Source organism: Dioscorea cayenensis, chromosome 4, assembly GCF_009730915.1.
Source record: "Dioscorea cayenensis subsp. rotundata cultivar TDr96_F1 chromosome 4, TDr96_F1_v2_PseudoChromosome.rev07_lg8_w22 25.fasta, whole genome shotgun sequence".
Taxonomy (NCBI): domain Eukaryota; kingdom Viridiplantae; phylum Streptophyta; class Magnoliopsida; order Dioscoreales; family Dioscoreaceae; genus Dioscorea; species Dioscorea cayenensis.
This window is the reverse complement of record NC_052474.1, coordinates 21,845,068-21,864,677: the sequence shown is the minus strand read 5'-3', so window position 1 is coordinate 21,864,677 and position 19,610 is coordinate 21,845,068. Positions and strand designations below refer to the sequence as shown.

The 19,610-nt window shown below is 35.9% G+C and overlaps 1 protein-coding gene across 2 annotated transcripts in view; it reads right to left on the bottom strand.

Annotated features, from left to right (window-relative positions):
- LOC120258956 (phosphatidylinositol 4-kinase alpha 1) overlaps positions 1-18,093 on the bottom strand; it is a 32,920-nt gene extending 14,827 nt beyond the window's left edge. The window contains exons 1-22 of one of the 2 annotated variants that reach the window (XM_039266445.1): positions 17,046-18,092; positions 16,609-16,950; positions 13,760-13,921; positions 11,987-12,157; positions 11,676-11,834; positions 11,459-11,586; positions 10,811-11,117; positions 10,033-10,201; positions 9,627-9,835; positions 8,304-8,462; positions 8,037-8,219; positions 7,167-7,688; positions 6,671-7,030; positions 5,594-5,808; positions 4,135-4,318; positions 3,907-4,043; positions 3,641-3,794; positions 1,401-1,667; positions 1,117-1,194; positions 885-926; positions 412-584; positions 148-343 (exon numbers count right to left, since the gene is read on the bottom strand). In XM_039266445.1, the coding sequence (XP_039122379.1) occupies positions 148-343; positions 412-584; positions 885-926; positions 1,117-1,194; positions 1,401-1,667; positions 3,641-3,794; positions 3,907-4,043; positions 4,135-4,318; positions 5,594-5,808; positions 6,671-7,030; positions 7,167-7,688; positions 8,037-8,219; positions 8,304-8,462; positions 9,627-9,835; positions 10,033-10,201; positions 10,811-11,117; positions 11,459-11,586; positions 11,676-11,834; positions 11,987-12,157; positions 13,760-13,921; positions 16,609-16,950; positions 17,046-17,945 (5,217 nt within the window). In that variant the 5' untranslated portion in view covers positions 17,946-18,092. Of the gene's footprint in view, positions 1-147; positions 344-411; positions 585-884; positions 927-1,116; positions 1,195-1,400; positions 1,668-3,640; positions 3,795-3,906; positions 4,044-4,134; positions 4,319-5,593; positions 5,809-6,670; positions 7,031-7,166; positions 7,689-8,036; positions 8,463-9,626; positions 9,836-10,032; positions 10,202-10,810; positions 11,118-11,458; positions 11,587-11,675; positions 11,835-11,986; positions 12,158-13,759; positions 13,922-16,608; positions 16,951-17,045 lie in introns of both variants that reach the window. The other variant, XM_039266444.1, reaches the window with a different exon arrangement.
- Positions 18,094-19,610: the final 1,517 nt, after the last annotated feature.

Genomic DNA, 19,610 nt, shown 5'->3' with positions numbered 1-19,610 from the left:
GCGCTTGCGGTTGTGCAACATACGTCTTATGAATTAAAAGCACAATGAAATGAAACCAAGAGACCTACACACTCAAGGCAAGGTGCATTATTCAAGAATAAAAACTTGCACAGTGACAATCTTCATAAAAGTTGCAGAAAAACATACCTTGAAGATGCAACCTTGTGACTGTAGAACATTAGGATCTCCATCCCGATCTACCACATTGAATGTGACCATTATCGGAACTTTGGCAGCTGACTGAAGGGGAATTCCACTGTCCAATTGGATACCACGAACAAGTTTATTTGTGGCAGTAGGTAGATAGAGATCCTCACCTTCCATAGTAATTTTTTCCAGCTCCCTGAATATAATATGCAATAATTGATTGGCCGATTTAGAAAAGACAAGTATTCAGCTTTAAAGGATTACCTCCTTATACCCGCACGACGCTCTTCCTTGGGTAGTGGAAGAAGAACACCGGAGATAGATGTAACTTTGTCAAAAAAGTCAAACTCTCTTTCAAACAAGTCACGTGCCTCAGGAGTAAATGCATCAATTATTCTCTGTCTTACAATTGGGAGGATTGATTGGAAGGAATTATTCTGAAACAAAAGACAGCATGATTATGTATAAGATGTGGTGATAGTAAGACCATATTCCACTGTCTATCGAAAACTCAAATTAATAAATGCCATAACAGATGCATTACTTCAAAGACGTTTTCAGTTTTTTAGCATTTTGATTCTTTAGCAGATTATAACAAGAAAAATGCAGGTCTCTAATTGGAAGATTTACCGATACAATAGATTTTATTTTAACAAATCAGTCAGATAGCAGGTATGTCTAAATCAAGATACAAATTAAAAGGCCTCAGCTAGAGAAAAAGACTATGAATGGGATACCTTGCCAACACCATCCTTTTCAAATTCTGGAAGGGATTCACCCTGTCATTTGTGAAAAGAATGAATTTAGCAAACTCATAAAAAAAAAAAACCAATGCAAACTTCAATGCATCAAATTTATTTGCAAAAACATACGCCACCATGAAAGAAGTCGATATGCTGAATGAGACATAACATCACAATAAAATTTTAAAGATAAGCATTCTGACAATGGTCAATAGAGAAGATAAACCTGAAGATTCCATATCAATATGTGGGCAAAGATGTTGCTCCTTTGAGCGGCTCCAAGCAAATACCCCTCAACTAATTTCTGCCAAAAAAGAAGAAAAAAAAAGCCCGCTAATACAATCGAGAAAAGAAAAAACAAGAGGAATTGCTCAAAAATTAAGAACAGATTTTTCAAAAACCACTTCCGTATGAGTAACTGATTAAAGAATAAAACACATACAAGACTCAGATCAAATTAACGCAAATATATATATATATGTACATATATTTTTAAGTAAGAAAACTTACTCCTTCATCGTACCGAAGTGCCTGTACTAGCTGTGGCATAAAAAACGTCACCCGCTCAGGCGGATAGGATTCCAGAACTCGAAGAACATAAGCCATTACACGAGGATGACCCTTAAATGGTGGGGTTAGGAACTCAAGTGCCTGAGTAATGGAACAAGAAGCCCAGTGTGGTAATTGCTGCAAAAGAACAGAATTTTCTTCAACAGCCTTTGGTGTCATGAAAAATGGCAAGGCTTCAGGTATAGTGCGGATCTCTAGTATGTGCATCTGCAAAAACCAAAAGAGAAAGCAGCTTTCAGTCAGAACTCATGGTTTTAACTTTCAATGATGTATCCATCGAGAAAGCAATCTTCTACATCACAGTCTCCAACTAGGAGTAGCAAAATATAATAATTTAAAGACTAAGGTGACAAAAAAATTATCTATCAACAGGAATACACATAACAACTAGAGGGTTTTCTTTCAAATAGATGTTAAAAATACGTGACTAAAAATTGTAATTATTTTGGACTCTCGAAAACATTAAACAATTTTTCACTTCATCTTTGCATGTGTTTATGTGCGAATAAAAAAATTTCAATGTGGAATTATAGGGGTCATTTCACTCATGGCCACAAATGTTTGCACTTTATAACATTGTGGCTACAGAATTTTTTTTTTTTTAACACAAAGACCATTTAACTTTTCTCCAGTTGCACGTGAGGCCATCATGGCCTGTTTTAATACTGTTTCTGGCGAGTGTGTTGATATGGCACCGGAAACCACCTTAAAACAGGTGGTTAAGGCCTCACGTGCAACCAGAGAAAAGTTAAGTGACTCCTCAGTGCTATAAAGTGCAAACATTTGTGGCCATGAGTGAAATGAACCCGTGGAAACACTAGTCAATGTACTTTCACATTACACAAGACCATAATGTGCAATCAATGATGAAGCTGCTAGGTATTAGTCAAAGATTTGGCAAAGCATATAGTCATAGTTCACGTGTGTGTGCGCACAGTCTCACGCGCATGCATGCAATTCCACTTTCACATTGCACAAAATCATAAGGTGCAATCAAATACAAAGCTGATAAGTATTAGTCAAAGATTTAGGCTTGAAAATTTCGTTTCTCAAGAAGCCTATAAATTTAAACTTCATTCATGCTGGCCTATAATATTTGAGGAACTTAAAGACCCAACCTCATATCTTTAACTTTTGACCTAGTGGTTAAGTAGTTAAGATGTGAGGCAATTAATTAATACCAATGCCAGAACTTGGAGAAAAGCATCTTCCAAATAATCAAACTCAGCACCCAAATCATGATCTTGATCATGGTTCAAAAATATAAGAAAATTAGAGTTCATATAGTACAAGATATATAATTTAAAAGTTTTTTGATATATTATTAATATATCATTCATTTTATCAATACAAATGATGTAAGTTATAAATCAACAAAATATTTGACTGGAGGTTTTTAAGAATTTGAAATGATAGAACTAATTAAGGAATGTGAATTTTACATTTGGAGAGGATACACCTAATATAACTCAATATGGTTAAAGCCTGAGCAATAAGAATAGCATATATATATATATATATATACATCATTAGTTGCTAAAAGTTGGAATTCAACAATGAAAATGTAAACCTTTCAAGTTGTTTCATATAGTTGGTTCTTAAAAGTTGGAATTCAACAATGAAAATGTCAAACTTTCAAGATGATTACATCACTAAATTATATACAAATAGAAATTCATATGTAATGATGTCATCATGCATGTAGACATGCTGCTATAAGATGAATTCACTTTTGACTCATCAATATATATACATGTAATTAAAAAAAAAAAGCTATATGGTAGAGCATTTAACTTCTTAATGTACATCATTGATTAATGTATTCCCAGATTGAGTAATCAATGGTCCAAAAAATGGTAAAGAAACTTCAAAACTTCAACCAAAAAATATAAAACAACAATACAAAAAACATCAATGGCTGTATGCAATGACATAAACATGCATATGAGCTACTAATTGAAGTTGCGCATGATTTTCATATCCTCTTTTCTTCATTTTAGCTTTAACTTAGACTCTTTCTAATGGCTGAATAAGGTGTAGAAACTTTATTAAAAAAACCGTATTAATGAACTTTTCAATCACTTGCAAATATTTGCAAAAGCGAGGCAATCAATGAAACTGAAACTTTCGTGAGAACATGAAACTCAGGCACATCAATGGATCAGAGGAGAGAAACATACTTGAACTAATTGTGTTACTTCAGCTATTATAGATGAGTTGGTGGGAAATCGTGATGTTAGGGAAATAGCAATTCGAGGATCCACAGTAAATGCAGTCCGGGCATGTTCAACCCATTTGTCTGAGCTAATTTTAGAACGTGAAGATGTGTTCTCTCTGAAAAGTAACAAATAAAGGCATTATATGGTGATAATCCAAGTAAGATTCAGCAATAAACAGAAATACAAAAGATAAACAAACAAAAATATAAGCATGGCAAAAACCATACTTCATATTCAAAGGCTGTGACCAGACTTCAAGCCTGTCAGCCTCATGTTGGCATAGCATTATAAGCAATTGTTTTCGCTTTTCTCTCCCTAAAGAATAGTTATCCATACGACCCCAAACTGGATGGCAAAGTTCAGTCTGCACAAAAATCAATAAGCTGAAAAACATTTGTTGAACATTCCAAATATAACTTGACCTGAAGGCTTAAATTAGTTTTAAATCTACCAACCATGGTATTTGATTCAGCTTCAAATCCTCTTCCTTTAGAAGATAAATCTGTTGACACAATGTCCACTCGTTCATTAACCAGATGATGGACAAAAAGTGAAACAGAATGGGCCTCACTTTGGGCAAAAGATTTATTATTTGCCTCATACCACTCTGGTTCATAAGCAAACCATCCCAAAGCAGCCCTGAAACAAAAACAAGAAGGAAAAAAAAATTAAAATTCTTAGTACTTTCATTATAGTATAATTGAAGTGCAACATTAGCCAGATATGAAAAAATGCATTTGATATTTATATAATCATTTAAAACTTAAAACAGCAGTAGCAATATTGTCATACAGCAAACTGCATAGCTGGCATAGAAGATTTAGAGTTTAGTCTGAAATCATATAGTACTGCAACGGATGAGGAACAAATATGCAACAACCATGAGATTTGGTGTAAGCATTCACAATTTAAGAAAACAGGAAATTTTAAGGGCTTAGTAATCGACTTTTACTTTTAAAAAATCCATAATACAGTTGAAGCATTTGATTTTTTTTTTTTTAAATATATACATATAATTCTAAAGCTAAGAAGTCCAGACAGGTTGGCTCACCCAAGTTAAATTTGATAGCAACATACATAGATCATCAGCATGCAACAGCTAGATGAACTGCATGCCTTAAATTCACCAGTATATCGTCATAACTGAATAGTTCACATATTTAATAAATGGTTAAATTTTCTCCAAATTATGGAGACCTGGTCTACAGTACATCTATCCGTGGGTAGGGTAGAACTTAGCCATCAATTTTACTGGCATATAAATCTCTTACCTGTACCTGCCTGCAGGAATGCTGATCACTCGTGGGTATTTGTGATTATGATCTTCTTTGCTTTTTGTAAGCTAATTTTTATGGGCTTATTTATAAATAAGCTTATCTCAAAATTGTAATGTTTAAGTCTTGTAATGGTATACATGAAAAACTTCTTTTGAAATTTGAATTAGGTATTAATGAATATATAACATGCAAATCTCTTTCTAATCACCACTGAATATGTTTTCTTTTACTCAAGTATGTAATTATTTACGTATCCATGTAAAAAATATGTAATTAGTAACTAATTAAGTTTTGCAGTTTTTTTCTGAGTAACCCATTATTACAAGGGAGTGCATGCAAAAAAAAAACCCTCCCTAATCATTAACTTATCAAATTTTAAAATGGAACTAAATTTTGTCTTTTATGTGTAATATATATATATATATATATAACTATAATAACCCGCAGGTACCCACCCGTTTTACCCCCAAAAACCATACCCACCCAGCCACCACCCTCCGCAAATTTTTTTTCTTAGAAAAGCACATAATGACAATTCACCCCCACGCTAAACAATTGATGTATACTAGTTTTCCATAAATATTATACATATAAATAATCTTAGCACAAGCACAATTAAAGAAAGGGGATAAATTACCGATAAACTCGATCCTCTAATAACTGAAGTCCCATTTTACAATTCTGCAGATTAATCTGGGAGTGACATGAGCAGAACTTCAGACCAAGGAGCATCACCGTGAAGAAAGTACCAGTAGCAGCAGGATGATGAGAAAAATGAGAAGGAGATTTCATGGTTCCTTGCAACATTCGACCAAGAAGTAATAGTTGCTCCACACTATCATGTCGAACAACCTAATCAACAATTATCAGTAGGAGCATCACAAGGAAAAAAGAAAGAAAGAACAACCAAAGGAGACAAAATGATTCCAGATTATCAAGTTTCAAATTCATGCATCAATTTTCTTTGACAAAGGATAATAGTAACAGAAAGTATCAACTCATATTGGCACACTGTAATTGGCAATGCAAGGGAAAAACTTTTGAATGATGAAATTGATATTTAAATTCTCATATGCAATCATGGAAAAGGTCCCATTTAGAGAGAAATGCATTACTCCATGCAGTTTCTAAAACTAAATTTCAGTAAAGGCATCCAGTGATCAAGAAATTGCTAAATACTTCAGATATATAATCAGATACAACAGAAATCTATTTCTAGTGTTGCTGCTGTTAAATACAAGAATAATATTTGCTTAATAAACCTACATATAGCCTTGCAACAACTCACAATAACCTCAGATTTGTTTTGCTGCTACATCCATGTTGCAACAGAGAGATATATAATCTATGTATGCTTTACATTGCAAATGAGAATATATAATGCTTTATCTGATGTGAATTATCAATATTAAATCACAAATCGATGATGGCATTTACTAGCTAATTATTTTCTCTTCAATTTTCATCAAAATTTCCTCATCAGATAAATTCCATATTTTGAATCCAAAGAGAAATTGTGATAGCAACCTAACCTATGAATTATCATCACATGTTACAAAATCAAGACAGAAGGTAACCCAGGATAATATGATGACAGAAATAGTACGACTCATGCTACATATTTATTATTAATAGAATATTTATGCTAGAAAGGAGTGCGTTGAAAAATTTAGTTAAAAGAAGATAAGGCTGAAAAGTGGTAGGAATTCCTAACCTCAAACCGGTCAAAGAAAAAACCCAGCCAAAGTCTGTGAGCAATAAGTCCTTCAACTGGATCCTTTTCAGGCGGTGCATCTGGCTCTCCAGGAATAAGGTGGGGCCTCAATTTAGCTGCTGGCCCAGAAAATCTCATTTCTGATGTAAAAAGACCCCTCTTTGTATCTATGGTCCATAACCACGCATCCACAAGCTCAGCAAGTACAAGAGGACCAAGTGAAGGTGCTGCAGAGACTAGCCATGTCCAAATAAAAATTCCAGTCTCCATTGCATCCGGGGTCGAAATATAAGCAGGAGACCAACAAAGTAGCCGAAGTAGCTGTGAGAATCCATCCAGATTCACTTTGGATGCAGAGCCCTAAATACAATTATCAGAAATGAAACCAGTATCAAGTTGCAAAATTGACAATTGATATTTTATCAGAAATATAGTAACCCAATGCTGATCATCCAAACAGGAAAGACAAAATCAGACAGAAAATTAAAAAATATACCATGTGAGACAGAAGCAAAGCAGTGGCCTGGGAACATGACTCACGAAATTGAGATTTTTCCACAGATCCACCTTTCTCTGCTGTGGCAACAAAATGTTGAAGAAGCTGAACAAATCTGTTAAGAAGAATTTCATTGAAAGAATCTGTCTGCACTTGTGCAGAGGGCACTCCTGCTTTCAAAGATTGAGGGCCACCACCAAGTCCAAAATTTATCGGCGAAGCATTTAACCCTCCGATGGTATCATACAGCCTTCGCATACCAGCAATCTCCCCAGCATGATTGCATTTCACTGTGGCACTCACTATAGCAGTTGATAGCACTTCCAAGATGAAACCTTCTGATACGTCTTTTTTGGCTCCTGAAGCGGCTGAAGCAGCATCTAAAACAGCTGGAATATTCGCAGTTCTTATTCCCGTCCAACACACATTTTTCCCAGTACCAAGGCGTATTTCAGATAAAAGAGAAACCATATCAGTTGCATGTTGTGTTCTCTGCCATGCATTTAGCTCACAAAGATTTTCCTGCATCAATAATAAAAATATGGGAAAGCCTGGAGTTCACGAAAACTAAATGCCAAACATAAACACACACAGAAAATGAAAGTGATACTAGCTTCAGGTGAACAGAAAAAGAAAAAGAAGCTATCAAAATACAACTGTAAACATAAAAAACAGAAAGTTAAATACAACATTCAAAAAAATAAAAAAAGAATAAGACAAAAGGTACATCTGAACACAGTTCTGCACAGAAAGTTGCATGTTAAACATCATAAAGCACATGAGTTGTCGAACTTAAAATTGGTCCTTTTAATATTTAAGTATAATGATTATATATTTCATATAGAAATAAATATAGTTGGTTCATCAAACCTGCAGAAGTCCTTGTGTAGTACATGGAGCATATGAAAGTGCGGCAGTGATCCACTCCCTAACAATCCTTTGATACAAAGAGCGGACAGTAGCAACCCAAGCAGGATCATTGACAAGAGCAGAAGGCAGTTCATTATAAACCGAAACAAGAAGTGAATCCAAGCAAGAAGAATTCCACAAAACCTGTATAAGTCTCCGACTTTTATCCATATTATTCATAAAGATCAAAGGTTTAAGTAAAGGAGTTGTGTGCAGATATGAGCTAACCTGTGGAAATCTGTCTTTCAGCTGAGTGAATAAACTAACAGAGATGTCACGAACATGGTCATTCCTTTGTGAGAGATTTTTTATAAGAAAGCATGTGTGAGATGAAAGAACTAATTCCCTCTTGTCAGCTTCTTTCCCAGTTTCAGAAATTCTTTCATCCTAAAAATGCATTTTACACAATCAGTCCAATGAAATAGAAAGAAGTTAATCAACTGCATTAATTATGAACAATTCCAGAAGCCGTTTAATATTAAATGCAGTGAACTCAAATAAAACCTTTTACGAAGGAATTTAGGTTTAAGTTGTCACTAAACATTAAAAAATGGTGAATTTATTAATTTCTAATACTTTTTAATCTCTTTTTTGAGGAATTTACAATGTAAGGCAAAATGAAAGAGGAAAAAGACTTGTTCAATCGATCCCCAACAATTGCAGAAAAATAATCTACCAGTGTTAGATAGAATATTATCAAATCAAGAATACAGCACATCTGTTAAACTATTTGCAGATTTACTCCGTCTTTGGTAAGTTATGCAATTAATCAACCTTAGATCATCCCTTTATTGTCAAGAATCAAGGCCAAAATAATCCAGCCAATCTCGTCACACAAAGTTACATTTAGGCATTTTCAAATATAGCCAAACTTGAAGCCTTCTCTCAGTTCAAAAAGAGACGCACACAGGAGATGAACAAATAGTATGCAAGATCTGTCTATATCTTATGGTTATTGGTAGAATGAAGTCGGCAGTGATGATAAAATAGCCATCTCATACAAAATGTTCTCAAGAGACAAAAGATAACATAACTACATAAGCAGTCAGTAAGAAGGGTTATGGGACCTCCTTATTTTTTCAATTCATGTTATCTTAAAGGCACTCACCCCTCTAGAAATTTACCCAACCAAATCTAGTTTAGTACATATTAGTTGTTAATTTAAAGAATATAATTCGCTTCTTAACTTCATCCAGAAACTCCAGATAACTCAAACATTCAGATTTCATAACAAAACAAAAGGGATCCACATATAATCTCAAAGATGTATCATATCCATATTCACACTCACTGAAATAGCTGGTTCAAAGTCCCATAAAGATTTAGGATATATGCACCATAAGAAATAGACTTTACAGGGAAGAAGTTTGTTATAATTTGATGCATGAAAAAAATTGTACAACTGTACTGACTACTCCTCAGTAAAATCCACATGCAATGCAGATCATATTTATGCAAAACATAAGACATATATTTCATGAGTTTTGAAAAGAAAAAGTAAACTTGATGTTGGCAATAAAAAAAGCAGCCTTCAAGAAGTTTGGAGAATACCAGCCATGCCACTGCGGTTTCAAAAGCCCTGTGAACAATTGCTGTCAAACACTGAAAGACAGCTGGCATTAAGTTTGGGGTGAGTAAATATTCAAACACGCAGCTGAAAGCACTTCCTGAGGTATTGGAAGAAGACAGCAAGCCACCACCACAACTAAAACGAATTATCTCCAAAAATGAAACCGCAAGAAGGTATGTTGCTTTGACACCTGATAACAGAGGAATACAGCACACTAGATGAATTAATTTAAATGTTTAATTCCACTCAAAGAGTCAAAATTAATGGTTTTGAGATGGTTCGATATAATATATGAACTGAGAAGAGAATGAAAGAAAAAAAAATGCTCCGAATATGGTAAACTTATAGCATTGAAAATATAAAATATAAGCATTACATCACATGAACCTGAAATTGATCCCATTGCTGCTACATCAACTCTGCCTCCTAAAGCAGCAGAAAGAGCAGCTCTCTGAACTACAGCAGCTTTCTCGTTGCCACTTCCTCGACGGCTCCCAGGGTTGTGGAGAGCATTGAGCTCTAATTCGTCTTCAAGCCATTTCACAGAGCTAACAACCTAGAGAAAACAACCCAGACTAAAATTACTGTTCATAGATCTGTTTACCAACAATTTGCTAATAGTAGAAAGCTTTCAGGGCATAATAGTGCAGCTAAATAAATTCATATGTGGCATGTCTTGATTTTCAAAAGGGCTTGCGAGCGTAACAACTTGCACCAAAACAAGTATGACAAATGAAAATAAATAAATAAATAAATAAATTGAGCAAAAGATCCATAACCTTACATGTATACCATTTCAAAGTCATCTGAAGTTTCATCTACAGGGTAAAGAGAAAATGCTTATCAAGTCATATACAAGGTGAAATGCATGGATGTCAATGACTATATTTTGTGCACATACTGCAAAAGTAAACATATTACAACAACAATGGTAGTTTAAGAAATGAAAATCTAAAGAATGACTTATGCCTAAACAATTGAGAACAGAATTGCATATGATAATAAATACACAAAGCCCATACAACTTATGCGCACTCAAATGAACCTACCAATAGACACAGTTGCCATATTTCAAGAAGAATAGTACTTATAGATGTCAAAATTTGAACATTGCACAAAATGCATACGGCCAATCTGACTTATGTGCACACTAAAATAAGCTTACAAGTGGAGGAGTTCCTTGCGCAATGCGTTGAACTGCTAAAGACCATTGATTGTTCCACATGTATGGTCCAGCCACAGACTGAAGAGCAATCGCACTCATGCTACCCAGACTATTCAATGAGGTAGAAACAGATTTTGTTGGAAGCTGATTTTGCTGAATAGGAGGTGCTAGCCCAAACAAGGCAATATAAAACCACAAGTTGCGAAACAATTTTAACAGAGAAGGTTCAACGCTTGAGGCTGGATCAAAATCTGAACATATTTCAGCTACAGCGGGGAGTAAAGGGCCCAGAAAATCAGCACCACTTCTGCAGAAACCAAATTATTAGTTAAGCAAGTTTTAGAAAACTCGAGAAAGAATAAAATCTCATAGAACTTTTGGTGATAATAGGAAACCATCCTAAATCCTAATTACTATGCCGTGAGAAACACCAATGTTCGGTAGAGGACAAATACCGCATGTTTTAGTCTAGAATCTAGATATCAAAAGACAATCAATACACAAAGCTACTCAAAAGACACCTAAACTTATGGAGGTTTATCAGTACTCTAAATTTGAGTCGGTTACAAGCACATAAAATCTAGATCAAGCAACAATCAGAGAAAAGTATCAAAATCCACACTTGAGTTACATTTCCAGGGTTTGCACCTTCCGCTCTTGGACTCAGCAGCCAGACCCACATCAGAGCACAATGACAAAAGCCGATGACGGAAGTCTGATCTCAATTTTGGCCTGATGAGTCGAGAAGCAACAAGAAGAAACCCAGCAGGAAGAGTCTAGGACATTGTTGAAGTGGTTAACATTTTATAAAAAAAAGGACACAACGGAGAAAACCAAACACAAAATAATGGCAATTAATTTATACCTCTACCCGCTCAGTAGTAGCCTCAGGAGCCATTGTATTGCTTTCAGCGGAGCCTACGCTTTTAAGCTTGTCTAAGTAGCTTCGTGTCATAAGAACAACAGTCTCACGATAGGATTTCTCAAAACCCAAGGAAGCCATGTAAGATACAGCCTCAAGTAACTGAAATATTTAAATAATTAGTTAAGGAAGCAAAACATACGACAATCAAACAGTCAACATCATGTGGTGCCTTATAACATGAAACCAGCAAGAAAAAAGGGAGAAGAAAATATGCAGGAGCATATACATGCTCAGGAGGCAAGGTTGCATACACGGAGACGCAACAGACTCGGAGAAGATGCATCACCCTCTTCCAAGCTTTCAATAAACAATGGTAATATCATGTCTACCACTTCCCACTTGTTAACAGAAACACTCAAATCAGCAAGCAATCGAATAAGATTTAGCTGCAAAACAGGAACTGCTGGTTTGTCTCTCCCTTCCTGAAAAAGGAAAACAAGACTTGTAGAAAGGCATTGAAAAGCAATCACTAAGAACAAAGCTCTTGATCAAAATAGATGTATACATCAGCTCATCATTTTTTTGCTAATAGGAGAATTAATGACAGCAGTTACCAAGCGCTAACGTACAAAATAAATAAGATGCACATTAGTTAAAGGTCATGAATATTTTAACCAATGCAAGACATGAACCTGCAAACATGGATATCAAACAATTTTCTAGCATAAGCATAAACTACAGTGCAATGTACATATGTCACTATCTAGTGAAATTTTGAAGCTGAGTGCAATAAATGATCATGCCAATGTCATATAAGGAATGCTTTGGCTCGTAGAAGGATTCCAAGGTGCATACATGTTGCACTTACAAATTGCATTATTAACCTCATGCATTTAGCTAATAATCATGCATTTTTCCTAGCCTTCATAATAATTTTCCCTCTCTTTTTGTACAAACTACTCTCTTTAGTTGTTTTAATTGTAGAAAGCTGGAATTGGCTGAGAAACCCTAGAGACTGTGAAGATACACAACTTGTCTGTGGTCAGCGAGAAGTACATGTGGTCTGTAAAGTTGTCTGGGCCCAGCTTTTATCTCTGATTATAAAAAAGGACCAAGAGAAGGGTTTTAGGGCAAGAAAGGCAGGAGGAAAGTGGTTGGCGGCTGAAAAAGAAGAAAGGAAGTTCTGAAGTTTTGAAAGAGGCTGAAGAAGGAGAGAAGAGCTAGGAGATTGAAGATCAGATCCTTGCAGTCACTATAGGGAGTCTTCTAAGATCTGTTGTGCTGTGTCTGGCATACTCTGGCATACTCCTATTCTTCCTATTTTTTCCTTTGTAACTAAGACAATGTGTGTGTAGAACTTTTCTTAGGTTTGGGATTAGCCCAATGTGATGATTATTTGATGTGTTGATACATTTTGTATGGATCTTTTATGCTTAATGGTAGATTTCTTGAGTTGATTTCTTAACTAAATTACACAGCTTGTAATTGTGAAAGCGTTACTTGCTTATCTTAAAGATCTAGGTAACTGAAAGGATAACCTGGGCCTTGGAACCCCTTAAATCACCCTGAATTTACTGTAAGTAATTCTTGAGGGTTTATCTCTTAATCATTGTTCTTATTAGAGTCTTGAGGAGGGTTTATCTACCACAAAAGTAGGAGATAACCTTAATCAAGACCAACTTGTTATCTCTTGAAAGAGAGTGACAAGTAGCTTAGGATTAATACCCTTCAAGAGATCTGCCCAAAACCAGTCTAGATCCAAGCACATCATTCAGTTACACTTTGTGCTGAGTTCCCAAACCTAAGTACATCTAAACTTGAAGTATAATCCACAGCCCTACATTCCTGTAGCCTTGATTGTGTTTTATTTCTTGCTACCTGTTGTTCCTATTTTCCATCTTTTTAACTGTCTAGATAAACCATTGTTGCAATAGATTGGTAATCATACTTGGTCCTCGTGGGATCGATACTTTATTACTACTTGGCAAAACCGTGCGCTTGCGGTTGTGCAACAATACAGTCAACAGAAAAGCATAACATGTAAAATAAACAATAATGAACAGTAACACAACCTAGAGACAGACCTGCTCCTCATAGTCATTCCTTTCGCGAATGCATGCAGCTAATCCCATGATGAAAGTATCAACAAGGGCCCTATCTTTGCTCCATCCAAATTCAATTATTTCACAACTTAGTTTTGTAACAGTCACAAACATCAACCCCTGATTGCTGCCCAACATATCAGCCTGCATCACGAACAATTTAATAAACAAGCCACAAACTAAACAGATTCAGGTACAGCAAGATTTCAAAAAGAAATGAAGTAAAGGAGACAAGACAGGGTAAAGAACAGAGGTTGCAAAAATAAATATTGCAGAAATAAGTACTACAAATTCCTTAAATGATCTTTAAAATGGTTCTACTAAGCACCAATTACACTACATGCTTCTTAATCTAATAGATGAGGCTGTCAGATGCTATAATGTGTGGGTAATTCTCCAAATCACAAAGAGAAAGGACTGATAGCAAGTGAACCGCATCAGGTACTAACTATGAAATTGAGAAGCCAGGAGTCTACCACCAAAGAATTGATATGGATGACTCTAGGCTATCTTTTCCAATCCTACCACGTTACCTACCCGAGTAAACATGCATGAATGGAGGGTCCCACAGCTTTGAATATTTCACTTTTTTCACTCAAGTCAAGGTTGAATTCTGTTGGGTATTTGAAATAAAATGATTAACAAACAAAAAGATAATGTAGAATATTTCAGTGGTTTAACCAGGACAAAAATAAAAAATAAAAAATAAAAAAAATTCTGCCATCAGGCATGAACTGCATATACGTATAGCTATGTAGAGACGTGTCATATACACTTCATGGGTGAGGCTAAAACCACAAGGAAGCAGCTATTATATATTATTATTTAAAACTTCAGCTAATAAGCCCCATGATCATCAGAGAAAAAAAATGCATGTTAACTTCCCGTAGTTACATTTGCTTAGTAGCTTATGTGTAGCACAACCAGTAAGTGTACAAGATCCATGAGAAACATGACCGAACAAGAGCATATAAATTTAAACAAATGGTACATAAAGAAACAGGTTGGCTTAAGATATAAACTTCTTTCATAATCAACAGACCAAACCCCTGTTGGATCTTCAACGCACATCAAGAGCTAATACAAATCAAACATATTATCCAAGACTACACACTAAATACTACAACAAATTATTAGATAAAAACCAAATATATTATCTGACACTTATTCAACCAAAAGGCTTAAGCTAATAAGATGAGAAACCCTAGCTTATTTTTTCAAACTAATATTTACCAAATTAACTAATGTGGTATTATTAGCTACTCTAATGTGCCCCTTTCATGTGCACTAGTCCATTTTAACAAATCACATTGCAAGCAAACCAAACAAAGCTATTAACCAAGTCATGATACTGTGTTAGATGCAACCCAAACATACTAGTTGGGCCAATGCATCATCCTATATATTACAATAATTAATAGAATCACATTGGTTAATTTGGTAAATATAGATCTGAACATGTCCGGATCTCTCATCCTCTTAGCTTGAATTCTTGGTCATGCCACTCTTATGCATTAAATATTTTGAAAAACATAACTTGTGCATCTTGTCATAATATATTTCTATCAAATACTCTTAAGCTCTAACATTCTTATAGATCCATGACTTATTACTAAACTTCTTTAGACAACATTTAAAAAGGTACTGAGGATATGAAAAGCACCATAATTGATATTGCAAACCCAACATTAGTTTAACAATATGCCTAGTCACAATTCACATAAATAGATCAAATCAAATGTTCAATACTTTATGCATATCAAACATCATTTAGATGACAGCTACAGTAGTGCCGAGACAAGGAAATAAATAGAAATACATGCACCTTGAATCGGGGTGTTAGTATGATGGTTGTAGGAATACATGCCCTTGAAAAAGTTAAAAAGCCTAGATACCAGAAGTGGATGGCTGCAGCAAACTAGTTCTTGCTTCCCACACCATAAACTATAGCAGCATTTTCTCATTCATTAATTTTACCTTATTCTTATAAGTCTAAGTAATAGTTTCTTATAATATCATCGCTCCGGTCTTCTGCTAGTGCTCTTAATCCAGTTCATTGCATCCAAATTCATAAAATCACAATTAAGTAACAATAACTTAAATACATCGATCACTAAAGGTCTGTGTTTAGGATCCAACATGAATAACTAATATAATCCACAATTTCCCATCATCAGGATCATGAAGGTTCAACTTTACCAAGTGAACTTCATTACATGAAAAAGGTAAGGTGATATTATTTGCCTAATGCCTTCTATTAACTAGTCAAATGCTTACATATCGTCTAATAAATTACCAAAGATGTTATCAAAAAATTAAGTTAATAATATAACTATCAGTAGTAATTTATCAAACTAACGGTTATAATTTACAGGAATGGCGAGTCGGGTTCTTTAAGCTCTCTTTATCATACTGAAAATTGTGCTTCTAACCCAGATTTCAAGCACCCCATAAATGGAATGATAGAGCAAATTCAAACTGAAAATTAGTGCTCCTAGCTCAGATTTGGACACTCATCTTTAGCATCAGTCCACTGTAGAAGTTATCAGCAATTATATAATTCTTTTTTGGAGTTCAGATAGCAATGACAAATTACCAAACCTATACATTCCACTGCACAACAGCGACTCGTTGATTTATTCTAGTTCAATTTACCCTCAAGTCACTTTGAGCTAAAATTATTTCAATTATCAATTGTTTTCTGAAGCTTCACAATTAGATACCTTATGCATAACTCTAGCTGAGGCTGACAGTCAAATATAATCATAAAGTAACCCTATCTCTATCATAAAAAGTTTCTATCAAGAAATCAGAATGATGCAGGAGTGTACCCGAGCGCATGTGGTTAGAACAAGTGGCTTCAGCGGAATAAGCAAAACCCGCAGCAGTTGTCCCCCACGTGTGACTGTTATCTGGCTAATTCCACTTACAAGGGTGTTAAACAACTCTTCACAGATCTTCAGCTTCCGCCACGAACAAAGAATGCATGCCTCTGCAGCATCCAAAAGCAATGCTAGTGTTCTTCGCAGCAGATCCTTTGTCGTCTTCCCATCAGAATCAAGAGATAAAACGCTCTTAATCTGGACCAAGGCTGCTGCTTGGCAAGCAGACAGCTTTGCATTGATCCTCGCCTTCAGCTGTGCCCCTTGATCCCCCCAATCCCGCTTTCGAATCTAGAAGCAGCATATAACAGCAATATCCTCAAGACATTCATGCACCGCATTGTATTCAAACAAACAAACAAACAAACAAAAGCAGAAAGCCGAACCTTCAGAAAACCCGGCAAAGATTTGAGCTGCTTCGTCGCTACCTTCCTGACCTGCTCCAAATGGCCGGCCTTAACAGAACCCGACTGACCAAGCATTTGACCAAACAACCGGAAAGCAATCTCCTGCTTCTCCAAAGCTTCCACAGACTCCTCCTCAAGCGCCGAGACATCCTGCCTCACCGCTCCTCCACTGTCACTCTGGTCCACGCTACTCCTCGCATTACTCGTGTCATTAGGCTTCGATGAAACCGAGGCCTCGCTGATCCCATCGTCTGCAACATCCCTATCCTCCTCCTTACCCTTGCCTTTGGACGGCGTGCTTTGAGCCGACGAGCCCCAAGAGGACGAGATCTCCGAAAGGGAAGACATCGAAACCGACACCGACACAGACTCATCGGCCAAAACATTGGAGCCGAACAGCTCGAGAAGGGAAACGACAACCCGATCAGAGTCAGAAGGGGGGATCGGGGGGCAATGCAAGGCGACGGCGGAGAGGAAGGCGCGAGGAATGGAGGGATCGGTGACGGCGGAGACGAGAAGAGGGCCAAGAAGGGGGGACAATTCGGAAGCGAAGTCAGGGGAAAGCGCGGCAGCAAGGGAGAGGTAGGAGAAGAAGTCAGAAAAGAAAACCACAGGGTCCTGCGGCTGAGGGAGGAAAGAGGGGCGGGAGAGGGAGGCAGGGAGAGATCGGACGAAGTCGAGGATGGGGATGCGAGCGGAGGGCGGGGCGGAGGGGGTCTTGGAGAGGAGGCGGGTGATGGTGAGCAAGGCGTGGACGTGGGAGCGGGTGAGGCGCGGCGTGGTGGGCGGAGGGCAGCGGGTGCAGATCCAGGCGAGCTTGTCGGCCAAGAGGGAGGGGTTCTGGGCGATGAGGTCGCAGAGCTCGGTGAGAGCCTCCATTGAAGAGGAGGAGGAGGAGGAGGAGAAGGAGAAGGGATGGCAAGTGTTTGATGAAATGCTTTGAGGGAGAGATGAGAAGAGATGGGCGGGTGGCCGAGTTCTCTGGTTATTTTTGGGGCATTTTGCCGGCCCTGAAGTTAAGACTTGTTCTGCAGGGATGCATGGTTATTATGGATATTAATTGAAGGCCATTTATTGTTTTTTATTATTATTGTTTTAAATTTATTGATGGATGATTTATTTATTTATTTTATTTTGGAAATTAACTTTAAGAGGAATTTGTGTGTTTATTATTATTTATTTGTATTTTTTTAAAAAAAAAAAAAAGTCTATGGTATATGCATTTTTTTTGGAAAAAAAAAATTTCTTATGGATGTAAGTGATGACTTTAGAGGATAAATATTTATTAAAATGAATAAATTACTGTGTGATGATTTTTATAAAAAAATGCTATTGAAATTTGATTTCCCTTGAGAATGTATTTTATGTGTTAAATACTTTTGGTTGGGTAATTTGAGTGATTGAGTATTTTTTTTTTCTTCTAATTATCATAATTTATTTGTCTTTTCATTATGTTTTTAGTTTTTGTTGATGGTTTTTTTATTTTGTTGTATATATATGAAATATCAATGAAAATAAATTCAAAAATAAATTTGCCACAAGCATGCCCAAAAAAAAAAAATATTTGTTGAAAAGAATTTAGCTAGCCTCAAAAAAAAACTCTCAATGGAAAAAAATATATATATAATAGACTCTCAACAGTGACGTGCATTTTATGCCACACAGACAGTAAATCAATAGATTATTAATTCATGAACTAGCCTTTCGCACTTAGGATTTTGAGCCATTTCAGTCAAATATTTAAACTAGTCAAATTTTTAACTTTAAAATGGGATTTCTAAAAATCCTAGTAACATCGGTTCCAGTTTCTATGAAATAAACTTAGGATCTCATTTCTCGTGCAATAATTTGATGCATATGGTTTTGAGTAAAATGTGTGGGTTTTTAATTCTAAATTGCTTCCATTATGTTTGATATTGAGAAAAAAATGACCATATGCTCCTGAATGATGATACAAAAAAAAAGGCAAAAATAGAAGATTCTATCACATTAGTTAACTAAAGCATGGAGTTCCTCTGATCTCTTGTAGAGTGAGCAAGTCTGGAGATTTGGTAGCCCTCCTAAATTTTGCTTAGTTGTTGAACTTTCCAAGTTCATCATGGGGAATTTTCTTCGTGGTCGTGGTCGTGGTCGTGATGTGATTTGTTGTTTTCTAACATTATTTTGAATCTATATGGTGTTTAATATTCCATTGCCAGTGGAATTTCTTTCTTTTGTATTTTTTTTGTTTCGTCTATATATCATTTGTCAATGTATTTGTTGTTCTTTGTAAATGGAAAGTGATTTTATAACCAACAACCAAATGGTCTATTAGTATCCGAGCCTTTATTAGAGCTATTCACGGGTGGTGAGAGTTCGAATTATGAGTGAAGGCATATTTTTTAGAGTGTGAGTAGTTCCAACGTCCATATATGCATGGACCCCACTCTCAACTGATTCGCAGAGATTTGTGCACATTCCTACCTTTCTTAACAGTCTAACCGCTCATAATGGAAAAAAATGAAAGTGATTTATTTAATTTTTTTTAAAAAAATAGATATGGAA